Raw genomic sequence first — 22,918 nt, 5'->3', positions numbered from 1 at the left:
TCACTTAGGTCCCATATGGCTAGACTGATCAACAAAGTTTAACTGGATGTGTGACAGGTGTTTGGCATACCAGCTGTCCAAGTTGATGGTAACTTGAGATCCACTGTCCATCAGCGCAGTGCAGGGGTTGCCATTGATCCTGAATTGAGCAGTGGAAGGCAGTCCCACGAGTCCCCTGGGCAAACTGTTGGTCTGTACATTTACCGAGCTTCTCTTGACACTTGCATTTGTGGGCTTGGTTCTTGTTTCGTTATCAGATTTGTGGTTCTGCTTGGACTTTATTTGAGCTTGCAGCAGTTTCAGAATAACTTTGGGATAGTTCTCGGGAGAGGTAAACTTGTTGGCAAAATGCCCATCTTCACCGCAGCGATAGCACTTGGGTCTCTGAAGAGCTTGTAACACCCCAAAGAGAAAGAAAAAATTGAAATGACATCACATGATGCCTTTAAGCTCGCAGGGCAACCATCCAATAAATCATTATATAGACCAAGATGGCAGGATACAGAACAAGATGACTATGCATACACATTGCGAGACTCGACGTCACCCCAGTTTCTGCAATTTTGCAGTATTTTTCCTGCTCATCTCGGGTGTGTTTGTACTGAACAGCTTTCAATGCGTGAAAAGAGGAATTTCCAGGATAAATCTGACATGGGGAATTTCAGTGAAACTTAAGGTTCTCGTGTATTTTCGTACCCATGTATGAAAATTTCCGAGGCAAGTGTGCTGAGTCCCACATTACCACACACTTGAGATGCACAGAGATTTCCGGACACAGGGTATTTATGGAATGCACACACTGGACGTGTTCAGAGATTTACAGTACACCAGCCATCATAAAAACTGAACCATGGTTTTATAATAGTAAAAGTGCATAATATGTTCTTTTGGCAGTTTGACTGCTAGCGGCAGATCTGGTTTGTTTGCATTAATTAATATAAAATGTAAGCGATTAACTGGTTCAAGTCTACAACTGTACATAATATCAAAATCTGTTAAAGGATTTTTAGGCTGAATTAATTAGGTAAACCAGAACCGGAAACACTTTCCGTAACACCCGATGTGCTTGCTACATCATTAGAAGAATGGCATCTACACTAATATTAGTCTGTTATTCTCTTATTCCGAGGACACCGTAGCCACCAGATCCAGTCTGTATCCAGATCAGAGGGTCTATGCATTCTCTCACTGATGGAGTTTTGATTCCTTGCTGCTGTCGCCTCTGGCTTGCTTAGTTGGGAGTCACTTCATTTACAGCGATATCGTTGACTTATTTGCAAATTAAAGCACAGACACTATTTAAACTGAACCGAGATGACATCACTGAATTCAATGATGAATTGACTTTAACTGTATTTTTGCATTATTTACACCGTTTTCTTAATGAATGTTGTTCAATTGCTTTGACCCAATGTATTTTGTTTAAAGTGCCATATAAATAAAGGTGACTTGACTTGACATGCAGAGTTTCTATTTCTGCTATAACTTGTCTGCAGCGTTGAGCAATGCAGTGCTGAAATTTGCGTGCTCACGAATCCTCTCATTATAACACACGAATTTACTAGACAGTGCATCAGCTACCACGTTCTCTGTACCTTTTTGATTTTGAATCTCGAGGTTATATTCCTGGATGATCAAGGACCACCGCATCATTGGGAAGTCTTGGCCTAATGGTTAGAGCGTCGGACTCCCAATCGAAGGGTTGTGAGTTCGAGTCTCGGGCCGGATGGAATTGTGGGTGGTGGTAGTGCATGAACAGCTCTCTCTCCACCTTCTCTCCACCTTCAATACAATGACTTAGGTGCCCTTGAGCAAGGCATCGAAACCCCAACTGCTCCCCGGGCGCCGCAGCATAAATGGCTGCCCACTGCTCCGGGTGTGTGCTCACAGTGTGTGTGTGTGTGTTCACTGCTCTGTGTGTGTGCATTTCGGATGGGTTAAATGCAGAGCACAAATTCTGAGTATGGGCCACCATACTTGGCTGAATGTCACTTTCACTTTCACTCAGGAATACTAGGGGATTATGATCAGTTTATACTACCACTGGAGTACAACTACCCCCCAGGTAGACCTCAAAGTGCTGCAACGCTGACAGTAAGGCCAAGGCCTCTTTCTCAATTGTACTGTACTGTTGTTGACACTTGGTAAATTTCTTGGAGAAATAACTCACAGGATGTTCTAAACCAGTTAGATCGTCTTGCAGTAGTACAGCCCCTGCCCCAGAGGAACTAGCATCCACCTGCAATTTGAAGCGCAACCCAAAATTTGGAGCAGAAAGAATGGGGGCATGGCACAACAAGTCTTTAACAGCACTGAATGCACAGTTACATGTTGGACTCCACACAAATTTCCTAGAGGTACTAAGTAGATCTGTCAATGGAGCAACCACAGAAACAACGTTTTTACAGAACCCCCTGTAGTAACCAGCCATACCTAAATATCTTCTCAATTCCTTTTTGTTAGTAGGAGTGGGGAAATTAAGTATGGCAGCAACCTTTTCTTCAATTGGCCTCACCTGCCCTTGGCCAACCTTCTTACCAAGGTAAGTAACTATGGCCTTACCAAACTCGCACTTAGTCAAGTTCAAGGTCAATGATGCCCCAGATAACCTACAGAAAAATTGATTTAGACTATTCAGATGGTCCTCCCAACTAGCAGAATAGACCACCACATCATCCAAGTAGGCCTCACAATTGGTTACTCCCGACAGTACCTTTTGCATTAAGCGCTGGAAGGTCGCAGATGCATTTCGCATCCCGAAAGCCATAACAGAGTACTGCAGAAAGTTGTCAGGGTAACGAAAGCGGATATTTCTGAGGCCCGTGGTGTGAGTGGCACCTGCCAGTAACCTTTTAGGAGATCTAACTTTGTGACGTAATGTGCAGAACCGACTCGATCAACACAATCCTCTATTCGGGAAAGAGGAAAAGAGTCAGACTTGGTGATACTATTCACTTTGGGGTAGTCAGTACAAAAACGATGGGTTGAGTTAGACTTTGGAATGAGCAAGCACGGGGAACTCCAGGGGCTCTGGCTAGGCTTAGCAAAACCATGTTGCAGCAGGTATTCAACTTCTGACTTCATTATCTCACGTTTATGAGGGTTTACACGGTAGGGGTGTTGTTTTATAGGAGCAGAGCTACCTACATCAATATCATGCATGAGGACGGTAGTCTGGCTGGGGATATCGGAGAACAGGGTAGGGTATCTACTCATTAACTCAATGATATCTGTTCGCTTGTCATTTGGCAAATGAGCAAGATATGCATCCAAGTCATTCAGGACCGCTGAATTGTCTAGACGTGTACAGGACATTCGGTCTTCATGTACAATCAGGTTATCCTCCACAGGATAATATGGTGCAGACAGCACGGTAGCAGCAACTACAGATGTAACATTGTCAACACAAGCTTTGGAGGTTTCTTTTGTGACATAAGCCTTTAACATGTTCAGATGACACACTCTACTCTTTCTCTTACGATCTGGAGTCGAGATCACATAATCTGTGTCAGAAAGTCTCTTATCAATGGCATAAGGGCCTGTAAACGTAGCATGCAGCGCTGAGCCTGGAACAGGAAGCAAAACTAAACCACCAGGTTGGAAGATACGTTTTACACTGGTTTGGTCATAAAACAACTACATCTTGGACTGTGCGGTCACCAGTTGAGCTTTTGCCACCTCACAAGCTTTATGGAGACGATCCCGGAAGAGCCCCCAAAATATGTTACGTCTTATGCGTCTAGGGGTTTAACGGTAACGTAACAATATTAAGTATTTGGGAAGAGCATTTACCCAAGTCCCTGCCACTGCATAGCAACACCAACAACGTCGCTGTCAAAAAGGTTTATTAACAGCTTCGTGAATTCTGGGAGTTAACAATTCTCAAATAAATAACATTAAGAGGGAAGCAACACTTCAGGAGTGGGAATAATGCCAAAATAACAAACAAAAGGGTGTCTATTCTGGAAATTAGATTCTTTCTAAAACTGTCAAATGAAAATAAAATCAACAACAAAGTTATACACTCACTCCCTATCTAATCCTCAAACCAGGAGAAAAATATGTACAGGACAAAAGAAAAAAGGCATCCATCTCCCTACAGCTTCCAAAAATGGTAACAATCAAACAACAGAGTTAAATCAACAGTACTTCAGTTCAGATTAATGAAGATTACAACACAGAACTAGCCTGGTAATACCAGACTCTGCTACTTCACTTTGCTTCGTAGACAGAGTCTGGAATGGCACAATAGAGAAGTGTTTTCTCTCTCGATAGGGGGCGCTTGTCTGAAGTTTAAAATCATTGGTTACCGTAAGCCAATCAGATACGTTTAGTTATGACGTATGTTATGCGCCTGTACAGCCGCATCGAAGCACAGACATCATGCATCAAACTCAAATCGATTATTGGACTTCCACTGTAAACCTGTTGTAAACACATGATGATGCGAGCGAAATACCGGAGTGAACATGGCTGTAAACGACTTTTGCAGATTATGCGAAGTTAATCTACGCATCTACGTCACGGCTCTCAGCCCGCCCTCTGTTCGTTGATTGGCCCGGCTGTTTCCAGACTGGTGGCAAACAGAAAGCTCTGACGCTGTATCAGACTGAGTACAGAAGCAAAACGAAATTGAGCGGAACTAGGAAGTCTGACGTAGTCAGGCTAACACAGAACCCCAAAAGGCTACAACAAACTGCACGAGACCAGGCTGGACAAAGGGCATGCTCTGGAGAAAAGTTCTCATCTACTGTATTTCCTGCTTAGCTTTTATACTGCTTCTCCTTCGGTTGGTAAGTAGATGCAGCTGGAAAAGACAATCAGCTACCTGCCCGAGTGGAAAGAGTGGGAGGAGCCAGAGAAGCAGGAGACACGGAGCAAGAGGAAAACAACAAAAGAACCATGCAACAATACAGACAACACAATTGAATACGTCACTGGACATAACACAATTGATTGATGAATTTGTGAAAAACAGATTGAGAGAGAAAAGAAATGGAGCGAGAGATAGAGAAACAGTAGGAAACACGAAGCACAAATGGAATTGCAAATGACAAGCTAACAGACTAATGTGCTGTGCTAGAGATTTAAATTTAAAGTGAAAAATGTCAAATTTTTTTGGTGGATAATATTAGAAATATGGAGAGAATTTAAATATTTTTTAGTAGTTTAAACAACAGTAATACAATAATAAGACACAACTGAAAAAACAAAGCTACATGGAGCTACAATCACAAACCACTCTGCAGTACAACAGACAGGAAGTGTTCACAAAGTTTCACATCAAGTCTTTTGAAATCTACACTCAATTCACAAATTAGTGAAACGAATGTGTGTGCATTTATACTGTAACGGAAACAGGTCAATTTAGCTCAAAGGGAATCATTTAAGATTTTAATAACAGAATCACTGTTTCACGGCTGTTCACGGAGACGCGCCTGCGGTTCAGTGAACGAGCAGTTTAACATCAAATCTGCGCTGGATACTAATATCCAAACTATAATGAAAACACTATCAATTAGCACAGTAACAAGATCGGCAGTTTAAGACATTAGCTTGTAAGCACAAAATACAAGATACTTCTCTTTTCAATATGAATAAGGCTTTATTAGATAAATCTAAGACCTATAAACTAATCTAACACATAAACGCACGCACTCACATATTCACACAGGTTGCAGGAAGATCGAAAGTTAGGAAAAGATGAGTTTAAGAGAATGGAAATATGGAATTCCAAGTTTACAGCAATACGTTAAATTGCATAGACATGAACAACCATCAATCACGTTATTAGCCCTTGCATCGAGTTCCTCAATGTGACTAAAATTATATTAGATACACCAGCACAACAAATATCTGGGGATACGTTGCCTTCGTTTTCTGTGAAAGGGACTCCCGTTGAAAGGGGTATCCCGGTGTCGTTGATTGGCTGGAAGTTCAGTAGTGAAGGGACGTCTTGGGAAGCCCGTGGTTGTTGGGCGTTGGCTGAAAGTGCAGAGTCGTGTGCGCTGGTCGAAGTTGAACGGGCATCCGAGGTCAGGCGTCGGAGACTCGACGTTACAAAACTTAACTCAGAACACGAAACTCTCAAATGGAAAAGAAAAGAAATAAAGTTTGACGAGACTAGGTTGTGTTCCTTCTCATCGTGGCATAGTAGCAGCAGGCAGGCACGCTGGAACCACGCTCAAAGAACAATGATGACTAACCGCATGGCTAGATGCTACAAGCTAAAGCTAGGTAGCAAAGCTACAAGCTAAAAGCTAAGAGCAGGCATGACTAATAGCATGACTGATAGCACGAGCAAGGCTGGAACTAAAAGCCGACATGGCTAATGGCAGCAGCTAGGGACTAAAAGCAACACTAAAAGCCAAATTTCATGGTGTCCAAAGTATTTAAACTTCCTGCTTGGCCACCCCTCAAATGTTGCCTTGACCAATCAGATATGGTCTTGGCTCGGGGGTATCATAAATCATTTGTTTATCTTACCAAGCATGTGGTTCCTGCCTCGCAGGATCTAATTTTGGACATGATTCCTATAACACGATTATGATATATTTTACAAATAAATGATTGTCAGGACAATATCAAGCAAGAAAATTCGATTATATCAATACTAGACATGACTATGTATCCTATAGTTATCAAAAGACATACACAATAAGTGATTATACATGATAGTCAAATGTGTGGGTTACACATAAATGAATATGGAGTTAAGCAATGGAATGATTAATTTATAAGTCCTTTTGAGTTCATTCTGGTCCATATATAATGTACAAAAAGCAGTTTCTTTGCCATTCTCTGGCAAAGGGACTTTTCTGTGAAGACAAAGGTTTAAAGCCCTTCCCCCTTAGGAATTTCAGTCTGGTTCTGCTGGGTGGGGGAAGTCAATGCAAGTATTTAACTTGATCTCCTGGGTTTACATGTGATGTCCAGCGTTGCATTTCAATCACGAACAATAAATTTGACAATCTCTTCTTCGAATTAAAATTGTTAATAATTGTTCTATTGGTGTTAATGTTGAAAGCTGTTGTGTGAACAAGTTGGTTGGTTGGTTATCTTGCTTGGTTCTTGTGGCACTAGAACTGATTTATGACTTCCTGAGGAGTTCGGCTCTCGTTTCAATGCACACAGCTCTGATAGACTCTTTAATTTGTCTGGTTCGACTCATTTCTGCTACAATACGTATAAAGAATTCCTAAAAGAATTAGCAGATTTACCCTCAGACCTTTTGGTTACAGTTAAAAAAGCCTAATCGTGGGAGATTACTATATTCATGTTGATAATACAAATTATGCATTAGGACTTGCGTTTACTGACCTAATAAACTCTTTTGGAGTCAAGTAAAATATCACCAGGCCCACTCATCCTTTTAATCATATACTTGATTTAATTATATTGCATGAAATTTATCTAACTGATATAGATATCGTACCTCAAAGTGATGATGTTACAGACCATTTCCTTGTAACGTGCATGCTGCATATCCCTGACATTAACTATATGGCTCAGCGTTAACATCTGGGCAGAACTATTTTTCCAGCCAACTAAGACAGATTTGCAAATAACTTTCCTGATTTATCTCAGCTGCTATTTGTACCCAAAAATACACATGAATTAGACAAAATGACTGGCAACATGGGCACTATTTTCTCTAATACATTGATTGAAAAAGGTTAGAGTAAAACGTACTTTGCCATGGTATAACAGTAATACTCACTCTCTCAAGAAAGAAACTGAATTTCTTCACTGATGAAATAGATAATATTAGAATGTAACAATATGCAAATCTCCATATTCATCGGGAAGAAGGAGGCGGGAACCGGTGCACAATCAAAAACATTTTAAAAGTAAATACAAAACGGCGCACCAGCCCCTCGCGGACGACTGGTGCGCGCAAATAAAAACCAAAACATAAAATGTCCCAGGCCTGGTCCTCTCTCGTCCTTCACGGTCGTTACTCCAGTTTTATATCCTTCCATCTCCTACGTGGGACTCAAGACCGGCGGTGGGGCGCAGGTGTAGCTCATCTCCAATCACTACACCTGGCCTCACTCCTCGTTCCCATGCCTCTCGGCCCCGCCCCACTCGCCACATAGAAATACAACAGCAAATGTAGTTTCTATCCATCGCATCCAAAGATAAACTTTACAACTATAGGACAAGAAGAGATTAATAAACTTATCACTGTATCCAAACCAACAACATGTTTATTAGATCCTGTACCCACTAAATTACTGAAAGAGCTGTTACCTGTAGCCGAAGAACCGCTTCTCAATATTATTGACTCATCGTTATCTTTAGGTCACTTCCCAAAACCATTCAAACTGGCAGTTATTAAGCCTCTTATTAAGAAACCACAACTAGATCCTAGTGAACTGGAAGATTATAGGCCTATTTCAAATCTTCCATTTATTTCTAAAATTTTAGAAAAAGTTGTCTGCTCAATTGAGCTCCTTTCTGCAAAAAAAAATATCTGTAGGAAAATTTTGAAAGAGGTAGAGCTTTTTTTGCATTTTGCTCCCAAACTCTGGAATAGCCTTTCTGATGTTCGGGGTTCAGACACACTCTCTCTGTTTAAATCCAGATTAAAAACAGATCTCTTTCGCCAAGCTTTATATGCATCCTATAATTTGCATCCTATAATTTGTGACTGCAGTTGTATCTGATCAAATGCGCATTCTTATTCTTTAGCTTGGGTTAAACTAATTCATTTTATTTTGCTGAAACAGCAGTTTCACTAATTATGTCTCTATTTATTTATCTGTTTTGCCACGGGATTTACATAAGCTCCAGTCTGGATGCAGAACACCTGAGAAGAGAGGATACCCTTCAGAGGATCTCAGATGATGCTAAACCTAAAACAAACAGAACTAACAAATATTGCTACCTATTGTGCAATCACATTATAATTGCAGTTAATGGTGTTCATCGTCTGGTTGACTCTGTCTTGTATATATTTTTATGAAAATTCCTGACATACGCACATAAATTTATCACCACTTATAAGCCACTACTAAATATTGTAGAAAATAAATATTCTTGTAAAGTTGCTTTGCAAAGATTTGTATCATAAAAAGCGCTATACAAATAAAATTAATTTAACTTAAGAAAAACTAAGGGGAACAGACAGGAACATCACAGAACTCAAATACACAAAACAGAAGTCCATAAAGGGCATGTTGAGGCGCCCACCAGGGCGGAGCAGAGGACCACCACAGCCATGTGGTCAAGGCCAGAGCCCTCCAGGGTAGAGCGGAAGACCACCACAGCCTTGTGGTCAAAGTCAGAGCCCTCCAGGGCGGAGCGGAAGACCACCACGGCCTTGTGGTCAAAGTCAGAGCCCTCCAGGGTGGAGCGGAAGACTGCCACGTCCTAGTGGTCACCGCCAGAACCCTCCAGGGCGGAGCGGATGACTGCCACGGCCTTGTGGTCACCGCCAGAGTCCCCCAGGGCGGAGCGGATGACCACCACGTCCTCGTGGTCGCCGCCAGAGTCCCCCAGGGCGGAGCCGATGACCACCACGTCCTCGTGGTCGCCGCCAGAGTCCACCAGGGCGGAGCCGATGACCACCACGCTCCTGTGGTTGATGCCAGAGCCCAACAGGGTGGAGCAGCAGCCCACTCAGTGACTTGACTTGTCTCTGAGAGGTCCCCGGTGACTGGCCCTGGCTCTGGAGGATCATCGTAATCCTGACCCGACTCTTGAGAGTCCACCGGAACCTGACCCGACTCCTGAGAGTCCACGGGAATCTGACTCGACTCTGGAGAGTCCACTGAAACATGACTCGACTCTGGACTGTCTGTGAAGACCTGAGACACCTTGGGTTCGGGCACTGTCTCTTGAACGGTCTCGGGCACCGCCTCGGTCAAGGCATCGGGAGCGGCCTCGGACACTGCATCGGGAATGGCATCGGGCACCACCTCGGTCTCTGGAACAGCATCGGCCACTGCCTCGACCTCTGGAACAGCATTGGGTACCGCCTCGGCATCGGGCACCACCTCGGTCTCTGGAACAGCATCGAGCACCGCCTCGGCATCGGGCACCACCTCGGTCACCGGAACAGTATCGAGCACCACCTCGGGCACCGCCTCGGGGACGGCAGCGGTCTGCTCGGGAATGTCCTCCTGGACCACAGCGTCGGGCACCACCTCGGTCTCTGGAACAGTCTCGGGCACCGCCTCGGCATCGGGTGTCACCTCAGCCTCCGGAACAGCGTCGGGCACCGCCTCGACCTCCGGAACAGCCTCGGGCACCGCCTCGGTAACTGCATCGGGAACGGCCTCGGGCACCGCTTCGGCCTCTGGAACAGCAACGTGCACTGCCTCGACCTCGGGCACAGCCTCGGCCTCAGGAACAGCCTCGGCATCAGGCACCGCCTCGGCCTCCGGATCAGTCTCGGGCACCGCATCGGCATCGTGTGTCACTTCGGCCTCCGGAACAGCGTCGGGCACCGCCTCGACCTCCGGAACAGCCTCGGGCACCACCTCGGTAACTGCATCGGGAACGGCCTCGGGCACCGCCTCGGCCTCAGGAACAGCAACGGGCACTGCCTCGACAACATCCCCCAGGCTTTGAGAAACGGTAGAAGCCTGTATCCTCGCCCTCCGTCCTCTACGATGGCGAGTCGATGGCCCTGGCGACTCAGACGTTGAGTCGTCCATCTTGTGCTGTGTCTCTAAGCTGGGGACCATCTTGGGCTGTGGCGCTGGGCTGGCAGCCATCTTGTGCTGTGGCACTGGGTTGGCGGCCAACTTGTGCTGTGATGCTGGGCTGGCGGCCATTTTGTGCTGTGGCGCTGGCTTAGCGGCCATCTTGGTTTGTGGTGCTGGCTCAGCAGCTTTGACGTGCCCCGTTTTGGGAACCTCCAGGATCTGTGACAGCCTGGAGAAATACTCCAAGAATGAGTCGGCGGCCATTTTGTGCTGCGGCGCCACCATGGCGGGTGTGCGCTTCCTCTCACCTCTCCGCTCGCCATAGTGAGACGGTGGCTCTAACTCACTCCACAGGAGCCCCGGGTCGAAGGGCGGCCCGGGTTGAGCGCGGTTCTGAGTCTCCTCTCAACCACTCCCTCCCCGGCGACCTCCTCTGGTTCCCCGGAACACCACCAGGCGAGTCCCTTCAAATCCATTCCTCTCCCGCACTGTGGCTGGGGAGGAGACATAAGTCGACATACCGCTGGCTCTTGTTGGGGACGGAGTCCTTCTGTCACGTTAGTGTTATAGAAAACACGGTGATAGAACCAAATGCAGGCAAGTCGTTTATTGAGGGAAAATCCAGAGGGGTAAACAGTCCAGGCAGAGGTCAAAACCAAACATAATCCAAAGCAGACATAAACAGGGCATGAACACAGGGCAAGACAAAGCAAGGCAAGACGAGAGTTGACGGACATGAATAATACGTAACATTAAACAAGGACTCCGTAACACAGACTAAGACAGACTGGGTATTTATACACAGAAGGATAATGAGGAAACAGGAGACAGGTGGGGAAACAATCAATTACACAACAAGGACGAAGGTGACCAAATAAGGGAACAGGAAGTGATCTGGTGACAGACACCGTGAGAAAGGAGGACATCTAGTGGAACCCCAGGGAACACATCCCAGACACTGTGACACTTACTGTTTGTCAATTTTATTTGGGTAGCATACATATTCTGAATGCCTTCGACAGAATTCGAATGAGACATTTTAATCTAGATTAATTTCAAGATCACAGTGAGATTAATCTAGATTAAAAAAAAATAATCTATGCCCACCACTAATATATATATATATAATTTTTTTTTTCTTCTTCTTCTTTTAACACTAGAACATTGTTCTCATTTTGCTTACCGAAGCTGATACCAATGTGGTAAAGAGTTTAGCATGGAAAGGTTTGCGTTTGCCTTTTACTCTATTTGCGCAAATGCATCAGTGCAGTACAATGTTGGTTAAAAGCCACCATTTTTTTTTTTTTTTTTATACCGGAGAAAAAAAAAATTCTTGTGGGATTTTTTTTTAAATATAAAGGCATCAAAAGTTATATAGGAAAGTAGCGTTTTTTTGGTTTTTGATTTTATTTTTATTTTTCTTGCTATTTGGTGTTTAGGGATGAAAATAAAATTAATGTCCATTTTACCACAAACTGTACAGTAGGTCCATTGTAGGTCTTTGCTCAAGTAACAGGTGATAAATGCTTGCTTTGTACTTTTAGTGGTGAAATTACACAGCAATTGCACAACATAATAGTGTATGAATATATTATGAAGAATGTGACAACAGAAGAGTTCTCTCTCACTGATTTAAGCTCATTAAATTTACATACTGCACAAAGATTAAGTTTATTCTGCGCAGCAACCGACAGGGAGCCAATGATGTGGTGAGAAAGAAGCATTGGACATGTTAAAGTTGAATGTGGAAATGTAAAATATATTTACATTTAGTCATTCTGCAGAATATTTTATCCAAAGCGACTTACAATAAAAAAAAAAAAATTCAGGGACCTGTCACTTTGGTTAGTCTATTTCTTCATTTGATGACGTGATCCTGACACTCATGTGGTTTATTGTTTTGTGTCTATGTAAGTGTGAAGCTGGGGTGTTTGTTACCACGCAATGTGATCTCAAGACTAGGGTTGTGTATCTATTGGGGTTTTTTATTTTTTGTGAACAATTGTTTTTATTAAGCAGACATTCCAGTACAATACAAAATATGAAACACCAATCTAGACTGCGGCCATACCCCCCACCCACCAACCCACCAGGCAGACCCACATTGTGCAGAGAGAAACAAGACCCTGCAGTGCCGAAAAGTGCAAAGTGCAATACTCAAGCACAAGAAATTAAAAAATAAATAAATAGATGACAAAATAAATCAAATTATACACAAATTCAAAATAAATTATACATTAAAAATAAGATAGAAAGAAGATTTAAAAATGATTTCAGACCTTTGTCGTCAAAAATGTCACCAAAGGAAATTACTTTACATTTAATCCATTGTGGACAGTAAAATGGGTTTTTGCCGGATAAAAAATTATTATTATGAAACAAGGGTGAGTGACGATGCCACCTCAAGTTTGACTCTGTCTTCCTGGTCACCATTCTCCAAGTAGAGATAAAATGTGTTATGATAGGGCCAAAATGAAGTTTACATTGTCTGAGTGATACACCAGCAAAAACCAAATGTTCTATACTGTGTGGAGAAATAAGAGATTCTTCAATAGACCACCATGAGGTTGACACATTTGGTTTAAACCAGGCTGACAGTGCACGAAGAGTAAAGGAATCAGCGTATAATTTAGAATTTGGAAATGACCAGCCACCATCTGACCTGTTACGCTGTAGAGTAGATAATGTAATTCGGGGGCGTTTACCATTCCAAATATATTTAGAGATAACTGAATCAAGTTTTTTCCAATAGCCAGCAGGCCGGGGTAGAGGAATCATAGAGGAATAGAAATTAACACGAGGAAGGATGTTCATTTTGACAACAGATATTCTTGCATGGAAAGAAGTAGGAAGATGTGTCCAATTTGCCAGATCTGAGGTAATTTTAGCCAAGTTTTTATTCAAATTATTTGAGACAATATCCTTCAAGGATGGATAAATACCTAGGTATGTGAAAGAATGCACCACTGGAATAAAACCAAAAAATGTAGCAGACCCAACACAAAAATTAAGAGGGAGCAAATATGACTTTGTGCAATTAATTTTGTACCCTGATAAATTACTAAAATGGTTAAATAAATTTAAAACATGGGGGACTGATAGAGCTGGATTATCTAAAAATAGCAGTATGTCATCTGCAAATAAAGATATGTAATGTAACGTGTTCTTAACAGAGATTGGACGTATACGTTCTGACTGACGTACAGCTTGAGCAAGAGGTTCTAGAGATAAAGCAAACAGTAAAGGTGAAAGAGGACAACCCTGGCGGGTGCCTCTTGCAATAGGAAATGATTGTGAACTAATCTGGCCAGTAAGAAGTATCCAAACACAAGACGCTGAAAAGCTGAACAGAGTAGCTGGTTACTTGCACGCTGTGTTCGGTGTGCACGAGAGAGATCCGTGTATCACGTATAGCAACACCGAAACCAAGCTCTCTTCTGCAAAGTTCTCTTCAAAGTCCCTCCTGCACCTGAACGAACAAAAACAAATCGCAGTTTGAACAAACAAAAAGATGTGAAAGAGCCCAATTCAGTACTTGCGGTGTTCTGGTGTTCAGGGCTCATGCAGAGAAAGGCATCTCAAAACACTTGAACATCAAATTTGCTTATTTTTGCTCTTGTGCCGAGAAATACATACAAAATGTGTCAAAATATCCACCTTGGAAATTATGCTCGAAAAAAACTGTCAGTTATTTCTTAAGTGAAAGTAAACAGTTGGGGAAAAATATCGGATGTGTATTATATTGGATGCGTTCATCTTCTCTTAAAGTGACCACGCCTAATTTAGCTACTGGCTGCTGTAATGTTAATCCAAGAAAAAGAAAAAGAAAAACACTAACTGCTCTTTACTAAATTACTTTGTAGTTTTAACAGTCAAACAAAAAAATATTCAGACACCAGATATAATTTTGGATATATATAGCAAAACTGTAATAATGTGAGAAATGTTGAAGGTGTTTGAATAAATGTAGGTTTGATTGTATATTTAATTTTTACATTGAAGACTATCCAGTGATATTTTACATTTAATTATTTGGTTTCTGTACTTTGACACCTACAAAATTGAAAAAAACTTAAACATTGTGTAAATAGCACAAATAAATAAAAATAAATGAACATACAAATTAAACAATTTCAAACAGGGCCCACTGGTACAACCTTCACCGGGGCCCTGCTCACGTCTGTTTCACACATACTCCGTCTGCAGTACGTATGCAGTCCGTGTGCGTTACGTATGTGGTGCAGCACAGACTTGATGTGCTTTCACACAGGACGCGTTTGCAGTCCGCTACTCGGTACGTAAACGATCGCTGCACTGCTGCAGACGCAGCGCTCCTGGAACTCAACTGGAATCCATTAACATGGGTGCGTTAAAAACGCATACACACTGCAAACGGAGTATGTGTGAAATAGGCGTAAGGTTGTTTGCACCTTGTGCAATGTGGAATTAGTTTACAGCTTTTTCAAGCACTTTGTGATGCATTTTGGAAACAGGAGATGAGCCCCTTTTCTAATGCACCACCTAGCTTGATAAACCCCTTCTCAAAGACTTACTGTTTGTCAGTTTTATTTGGGTAGCATACATATTCTGAATGCCTTCGACAGAATTCGAATGAGCCATTTTAATCTAGATTAATTTCAAGATCACAGTGAGATTAATCTAGATTAAAAAAATGAATCTATGCCCACCACTAATATATATATATATATATATATATATATATATTTTTTTTTTCTTCTTCTTCTTCTTTTAACACTAGAACATTGTTCTCATTTTGCTTACCGAAGCTGATACCAATGTGGTAAAGAGTTTAGCATGGAAAGGTTTGCGTTTGCCTTTTACTCTATTTGCGCAAATGCATCAGTGCAGTACAATGTTGGTTAAAAGCCACCTTTTTTTTTCTTTTCTTTTTTAATACTGGAGAAAAAAAAAATTCTTGTGGGATTTTTTTTAAATATAAAGGCATCAAAAGTTATATAGGAAATTAGCGTTTCTTTGGTTTTTGATTTTATTTATTTGTTCTTGCTATTTGGTGTTTAGGGATGAAAACAAAATTAATGTCCATTTTACCACAAACTGTACAGTAGGTCCATTGTAGGTCTTTACTCAAGTAACAGGTGATAAATGCTTGCTTTGTACTTTTAGTGGTGTAATTACACAGCAATTGCACAACATAATAGTGTATGAATACATTATGAAGAATGTGACAACAGAAGAGTTCTCTCTCACTGATTTAAGCTCATTAAATTTACATACTGCACAAAGATTAAGTTTATTCTGCGCAGCAACCGACAGGGAGCCAATGATGTGGTGAGAAAGAAGCATTGGACATGTTAAAGTTGAATGTGGAAATGTAAAATATATTTACATTTAGTCATTCTGCAGAATATTTTATCCAAAGCGACTTACAATAAAAAAAAAAATTCAGGGACCTGTCACTTTGGTTAGTCTATTTCTTCATTTGATGACGTGATCCTGACACTCATGTGGTTTATTGTTTTGTGTCTATGTAAGTGTGAAGCTGGGGTGTTTGTTACCACGCAATGTGATCTCAAGACTAGGGTTGTGTATCTATTGGGTTTTTTTTATTTTTTGTGAACAATTGTTTTTATTAAGCAGACATTCCAGTACAATACAAAATATGAAACACCAATCTAGACTGCGGCCATACCCCCCACCCACCAACCCACCAGGCAGACCCACATTGTGCAGAGAGAAACAAGACCCTGCAGTGCCGAAAAGTGCAAAGTGCAATACTCAAGCACAAAAAATTAAAAAATAAATAAATAGATGACAAAATAAATCAAATTATACACAAATTCAAAATAAATTATACATCAAAAAGAAGATAGAAAAAAGATTTAACAATGATATCAGACCTTTGTCGTCAAAAATGTCACCAAAGGAAATTACTTTACATTTAATCCATTGTGGACAGTAAAATGGGTTTTTGCCGGATAAAAAATTATTATTATGAAACAAGGGTGAGTGACGATGCCACCTCAAGTTTGACTCTGTCTTCCTGGTCACCATTCTCCAAGTAAAGATAAAATGTGTTATGATAGGGCCAAAATGAAGTTTACATTGTCTGAGTGATACACCAGCAAAAACCAAATGTTCTATACTGTGTGGAGAAATAAGAGATTCTTCAATAGACCACCATGAGGTTGACACATTTGGTTTAAACCAGGCTGACAGTGCACGAAGAGTAAAGGAATCAGCGTATAATTTAGAATTTGGAAATGACCAGCCACCATCTGACCTGTTACGCTGTAGAGTAGATAATGTAATTCGGGGGCGTTTACCATTCCAAATAGAGGAATCATAGAGGAATAGAAATTAACACGAGGAAGGATGTTCATTTTGACAACAGATATTCTTGCATGGAAAGAAGTAGGAAGATGTGTCCAATTTGCCAGATCTGAGGTAATTTTAGCCAAGTTTTTATTCAAATTATTTGAGACAATATCCTTCAAGGATGGATAAATACCTAGGTATGTGAAAGAATGCACCACTGGAATAAAACCAAAAAATGTAGCAGACCCAACACAAAAATTAAGAGGGAGCAAATATGACTTTGTCCAATTAATTTTGTACCCTGATAAATTACTAAAATGGTTAAATAAATTTAAAACATGGGGGACTGATAGAGCCGGATTATCTAAAAATAGCAGTATGTCATCTGCAAATAAAGATATGTAATGTAACGTGTTCTTAACAGAGATTGGACGTATACGTTCTGACTGACGTACAGCTTGAGCAAGAGGTTCTAGAGATAAAGCAAACAGTAAAGGTGAAAGAGGACAACCCTGGCGGGTGCCTTTTGCAATAGGAAATGATTGTGAACTAATCTGGCCAGTAAGAAGTATCCAAACACAAGACGCTGAAAAGCTGAACAGAGTAGCTGGTTACTTGCACGCTGTGTTCGGTGTGCATGAGAGAGATCCGTGTATCACGTATAGCAACACCGAAACCAAGCTCTCTTCTGCAAAGTTCTCTTCAAAGTCCCTCCTGCACCTGAACGAACAAAAACAAATCGCAGTTTGAGCAAACAAAAAGATGTGAAAGAGCCCAATTCAGTACTTGCGGTGTTCTGGTGTTCAGGGCTCATGCAGAGAAAGGCATCTCAAAACACTTGAACATCAAATTTGCTTATTTTTGCTCTTGTGCCGAGAAATACATACAAAATGTGTCAAAATAACCACCTTGGAAATTATGCTCGAAAAAAACTGTCAGTTATTTCTTAAGTGAAAGTAAACAGTTGGGGAAAAATATCGGATGTGTATTATATTGGATGCGTTCATCTTCTCTTAAAGTGACCACGCCTAATTTAGCTACTGGCTGCTGTAATGTTAATCCAAGAAAAAGAAAAAGAAAAACACTAACTGCTCTTTACTAAATTACTTTGTAGTTTTAACAGTCAAACAAAAAAATATTCAGACACCAGATATAATTTTGGATATATATAGCAAAACTGTAATAATGTGAGAAATGTTGAAGGTGTTTGAATAAATGTAGGTTTGATTGTATATTTAATTTTTACATTGAAGACTATCCAGTGATATTTTACATTTAATTATTTGGTTTCTGTACTTTGACACCTACAAACTTGAAAAAAACTTAAACATTGTGTAAATAGCACAAATAAATAAAAATAAATGAACATACAAATTAAACAATTTCAAACAGGGCCCACTGGTACAACCTTCACCGGGGCCCTGCTCACGTCTGTTTCACACATACTCCGTCTGCAGTACGTATGCAGTCCGTGTGCGTTACGTATGTGGTGCAGCACAGACTTGATGTGCTTTCACACAGGACGCGTTTGCAGTCCGCTACTCGGTACGTAAACGATCGCTGCACTGCTGCAGACGCAGCGCTCCTGGAACTCAACTGGAATCCATTAACATGGGTGCGTTAAAAACGCATACACACTGCAAACGGAGTATGTGTGAAATAGGCGTAAGGTTGTTTGCACCTTGTGCAATGTGGAATTAGTTTACAGCTTTTTCAAGCACTTTGTGATGCATTTTGGAAACAGGAGATGAGCCCCTTTTCTAATGCACCACCTAGCTTGATAAACCCCTTCTCAAAGACTTACTGTTTGTCAGTTTTATTTGGGTAGCATACATATTCTGAATGCCTTCGACAGAATTCGAATGAGCCATTTTAATCTAGATTAATTTCAAGATCACAGTGAGATTAATCTAGATTAAAAAAATGAATCTATGCCCACCACTAATATATATATATATATATATATATATATATATATATATATATATATATATATATATATATATTTTTCTTCTTCTTCTTTTAACACTAGAACATTGTTCTCATTTTGCTTACCGAAGCTGATACCAATGTGGTAAAGAGTTTAGCATGGAAAGGTTTGCGTTTGCCTTTTAATCTATTTGCGCAAATGCATCAGTGCAGTACAATGTTGGTTAAAAGCCACCTTTTTTTTTCTTTTCTTTTTTAATACTGGAGAAAAAAAAAATTCTTGTGGGATTTTTTTTTAAATATAAAGGCATCAAAAGTTATATAGGAAATTAGCGTTTCTTTGGTTTTTGATTTTATTTATTTGTTCTTGCTATTTGGTGTTTAGGGATGAAAACAAAATTAATGTCCATTTTACCACAAACTGTACAGTAGGTCCATTGTAGGTCTTTACTCAAGTAACAGGTGATAAATGCTTGCTTTGTACTTTTAGTGGTGTAATTACACAGCAATTGCACAACATAATAGTGTATGAATACATTATGAAGAATGTGACAACAGAAGAGTTCTCTCTCACTGATTTAAGCTCATTAAATTTACATACTGCACAAAGATTAAGTTTATTCTGCGCAGCAACCGACAGGGAGCCAATGATGTGGTGAGAAAGAAGCATTGGACATGTTAAAGTTGAATGTGGAAATGTAAAATATATTTACATTTAGTCATTCTGCAGAATATTTTATCCAAAGCGACTTACAATAAAAAAAAAAATTCAGGGACCTGTCACTTTGGTTAGTCTATTTCTTCATTTGATGACGTGATCCTGACACTCATGTGGTTTATTGTTTTGTGTCTATGTAAGTGTGAAGCTGGGGTGTTTGTTACCACGCAATGTGATCTCAAGACTAGGGTTGTGTATCTACTGGGGTTTTTTTTATTTTTTGTGAACAATTGTTTTTATTAAGCAGACATTCCAGTACAATACAAAATATGAAACACCAATCTAGACTGCGGCCATACCCCCCACCCACCAACCCACCAGGCAGACCCACATTGTGCAGAGAGAAACAAGACCCTGCAGTGCCGAAAAGTGCAAAGTGCAATACTCAAGCACAAAAAATTAAAAAATAAATAAATAGATAACGAAATAAATCAAATTATACACAAATTCAAAATAAATTATACATCAAAAAGAAGATAGAAAAAAGATTTAACAATGATATCAGACCTTTGTCGTCAAAAATGTCACCAAAGGAAATTACTTTACATTTAATCCATTGTGGACAGTAAAATGGGTTTTTGCCGGATAAAAAATTATTATTATGAAACAAGGGTGAGTGACGATGCCACCTCAAGTTTGACTCTGTCTTCCTGGTCACCATTCTCCAAGTAGAGATAAAATGTGTTATGATAGGGCCAAAATGAAGTTTACATTGTCTGAGTGAGACACCAGCAAAAACCAAATGTTCTATACTGTGGGGAGAAATAAGAGATTCTTCAATAGACCACCATGAGGTTGACACATTTGGTTTAAACCAGGCTGACAGTGCACAAAGAGTAAAGGAATCAGCGTATAATTTAGAATTTGGAAATGACCAGCCACCATCTGACCTGTTACGCTGTAGAGTAGATAATGTAATTCGGGGGCGTTTACCATTCCAAATAGAGGAATCATAGAGGAATAGAAATTAACACGAGGAAGGATGTTCATTTTGACAACAGATATTCTTGCATGGAAAGAAGTAGGAAGATGTGTCCAATTTGCCAGATCTGAGGTAATTTTAGCCAAGTTTTTATTCAAATTATTTGAGACAATATCCTTCAAGGATGGATAAATACCTAGGTATGTGAAAGAATGCACCACTGGAATAAAACCAAAAAATGTAGCAGACCCAACACAAAAATTAAGAGGGAGCAAATATGACTTTGTCCAATTAATTTTGTACCCTGATAAATTACTAAAATGGTTACATAAATTTAAAACATGGGGGACTGATAGAGCTGGATTATCTAAAAATAGCAGTATGTCATCTGCAAATAAAGATATGTAATGTAACGTGTTCTTAACAGAGATTGGACGTATAAGTTCTGACTGACGTACAGCTTGAGCAAGAGGTTCTAGAGATAAAGCAAACAGTAAAGGTGAAAGAGGACAACCCTGGCGGGTGCCTTTTGCAATGGGAAATGATTGTGAACTAATCTGGCCAGTAAGAATGATGGCTGAAGGATTAGCATAGAGGATTTTAATCATATTTATAAAGACAGAGTTAAAACCCAAATGATCAAGTACTGCCCACAAATAGTTCCACTCCAAATGGTCAAATGCTTTCATTGCATTTAAAGAGTAGAGGGAGAAATCAACTGATCAGATGAAGAGATTATGTGAAGTAGTCTTCTCAGATTATCTGAAGCAGAGCGAGATTTAATAAACCCTGTTTGGTCATGATTACCAAATTTAGTCATAAAGCCTTCTAGACGACTGGCTAAAACTTTTGCATAAATTTTTATATCTGTACCAATTAGAGAAAGTGGGCGGTAACTAGAACATAAAGTAGAGTCTTTATCTTTTTTTAATAGGAGAGATATAATGACCATGTTCATATTTTGTGAGAAGCAACCATGATCGATCGAGTACTGCATCATATCTAGCATAAGTGGCCCCAAATCGGACCAAAACGTCAAGTAGAAATCAACTGGTATACCATCTAGGCCTGGGGATTTCCCCTTACTCATAACTTTAATCGATGATTCTAATTCAATAAGTGATAAAGGCCTAGCTAAAGACTCAGAATCTGATTCTGCCAGATGTGGAAGATTAAGAGTAGATAAAAAAGAAGTGTAAGATGCAGATTCACATTTAGAGTTGTAACTATACAGATCACGATAAAAGGAACGAAAAGTGTCATTTATGCTCTTCTGGTCAGTCAGAACCTCACCAGTTTGAGATTTCACCGCTGTACTGTTAGCAAATTTCTCACTATTACATAGTCTTAGAGCCAATAAATGGCTAGGTCTGCTACCTTGAAAATAATAATTTTGTCTAGATCTTTGAATAAGAAATCCGGCTCTCTCTCTGTATAATAAATTAAGTTCTTTCCTAACAGTTTCAATTTTAGTTGCTGTACAATCAGAAAAAGTATGTTGGTTTGCGTGTTCTAATGATCGGAGATTGGATTCTAAGTCAGAAATTTTCTTACGGTGAATTTTCTGTCGGAAGGAAGCAAATGATATTGAAAAATTTCTTATGAAGCCCTTTATCGCCTCCCACAATATCCATGGATCATCCACAGAGCCTTTATTGATGTCAATAAATTCACATAATCTACATCTGAATTGATCACAAAAAAACTCATTTTTTAATAAATTAGAATTAAAGCGCCATCTGGGGGCTCGGGAAGGTCTCTGGGTAATTGAAATTTTCTAAAAATTACTGCTATGGTCTGAAAGAGAAAGGGGAAAGATGTCGACTTCAAGTAGCATTGAGGTCAAGGAAGAGGAAGCAAAAATGTAGTCAATCCGTGAATATGTTTTGTGTCTACCTGAGAAAAATGTGAATGATTTTTGGGATGGGTTGAATAATCGCCATACATCTACTAATGAAAAAGAGGCTATGCATTGATTAAGTTGCTCAGTAGATATAGATTGGGAGTAAGAAAAGTTGCCACCAGATCTATGAAGTACATTGGACATTACAGCATTCATATCTGCTCCCATTACTATCTCGAAGTCTGTGAGATCAGTGAGACAGGTAGATAATTCCGAAAAAAAGGTTGGATCTGGACTACATGGTGCGTAAACTGAGACAAATGCTAACTTCCTATTCCCAACCATAGTTGTCATATAAGCTATTCTGCCAGCATTATCACCATTTCTAGCCAAAATAGAAATATTAAAATTTCTTCTAACAATGATCAAAACACCTTTAGTTTTATTGTCACTCGCAGCAAAAGAGACCACCTCATAATATTTATTATTGCATCTATGGACATCATCTTTTCGCAAATGAGCTTCCTGGATTAAAGCAATGTCAACCCTTTTTC

At 40.3% G+C, this 22,918-nt stretch overlaps 1 protein-coding gene across 1 annotated transcript in view; it reads right to left on the bottom strand.

Moving 5' to 3' along the window:
- Positions 1-22,918, bottom strand: part of LOC113087597 (high affinity immunoglobulin epsilon receptor subunit beta-like) — a 32,155-nt gene continuing 9,237 nt past the window's right edge. The window contains exon 5 of the mRNA XM_026255595.1: positions 1-392. Within this exon, the coding sequence (XP_026111380.1) occupies positions 1-392 (392 nt within the window). The remainder of the gene's footprint in view (positions 393-22,918) is intronic.

This window comes from Carassius auratus, chromosome 5 (assembly GCF_003368295.1).
Source record: "Carassius auratus strain Wakin chromosome 5, ASM336829v1, whole genome shotgun sequence".
Taxonomy (NCBI): domain Eukaryota; kingdom Metazoa; phylum Chordata; class Actinopteri; order Cypriniformes; family Cyprinidae; genus Carassius; species Carassius auratus.
The sequence above is the reverse complement of the archived record's forward strand: the minus strand, read 5'-3'. Positions and strand labels throughout refer to the sequence as shown.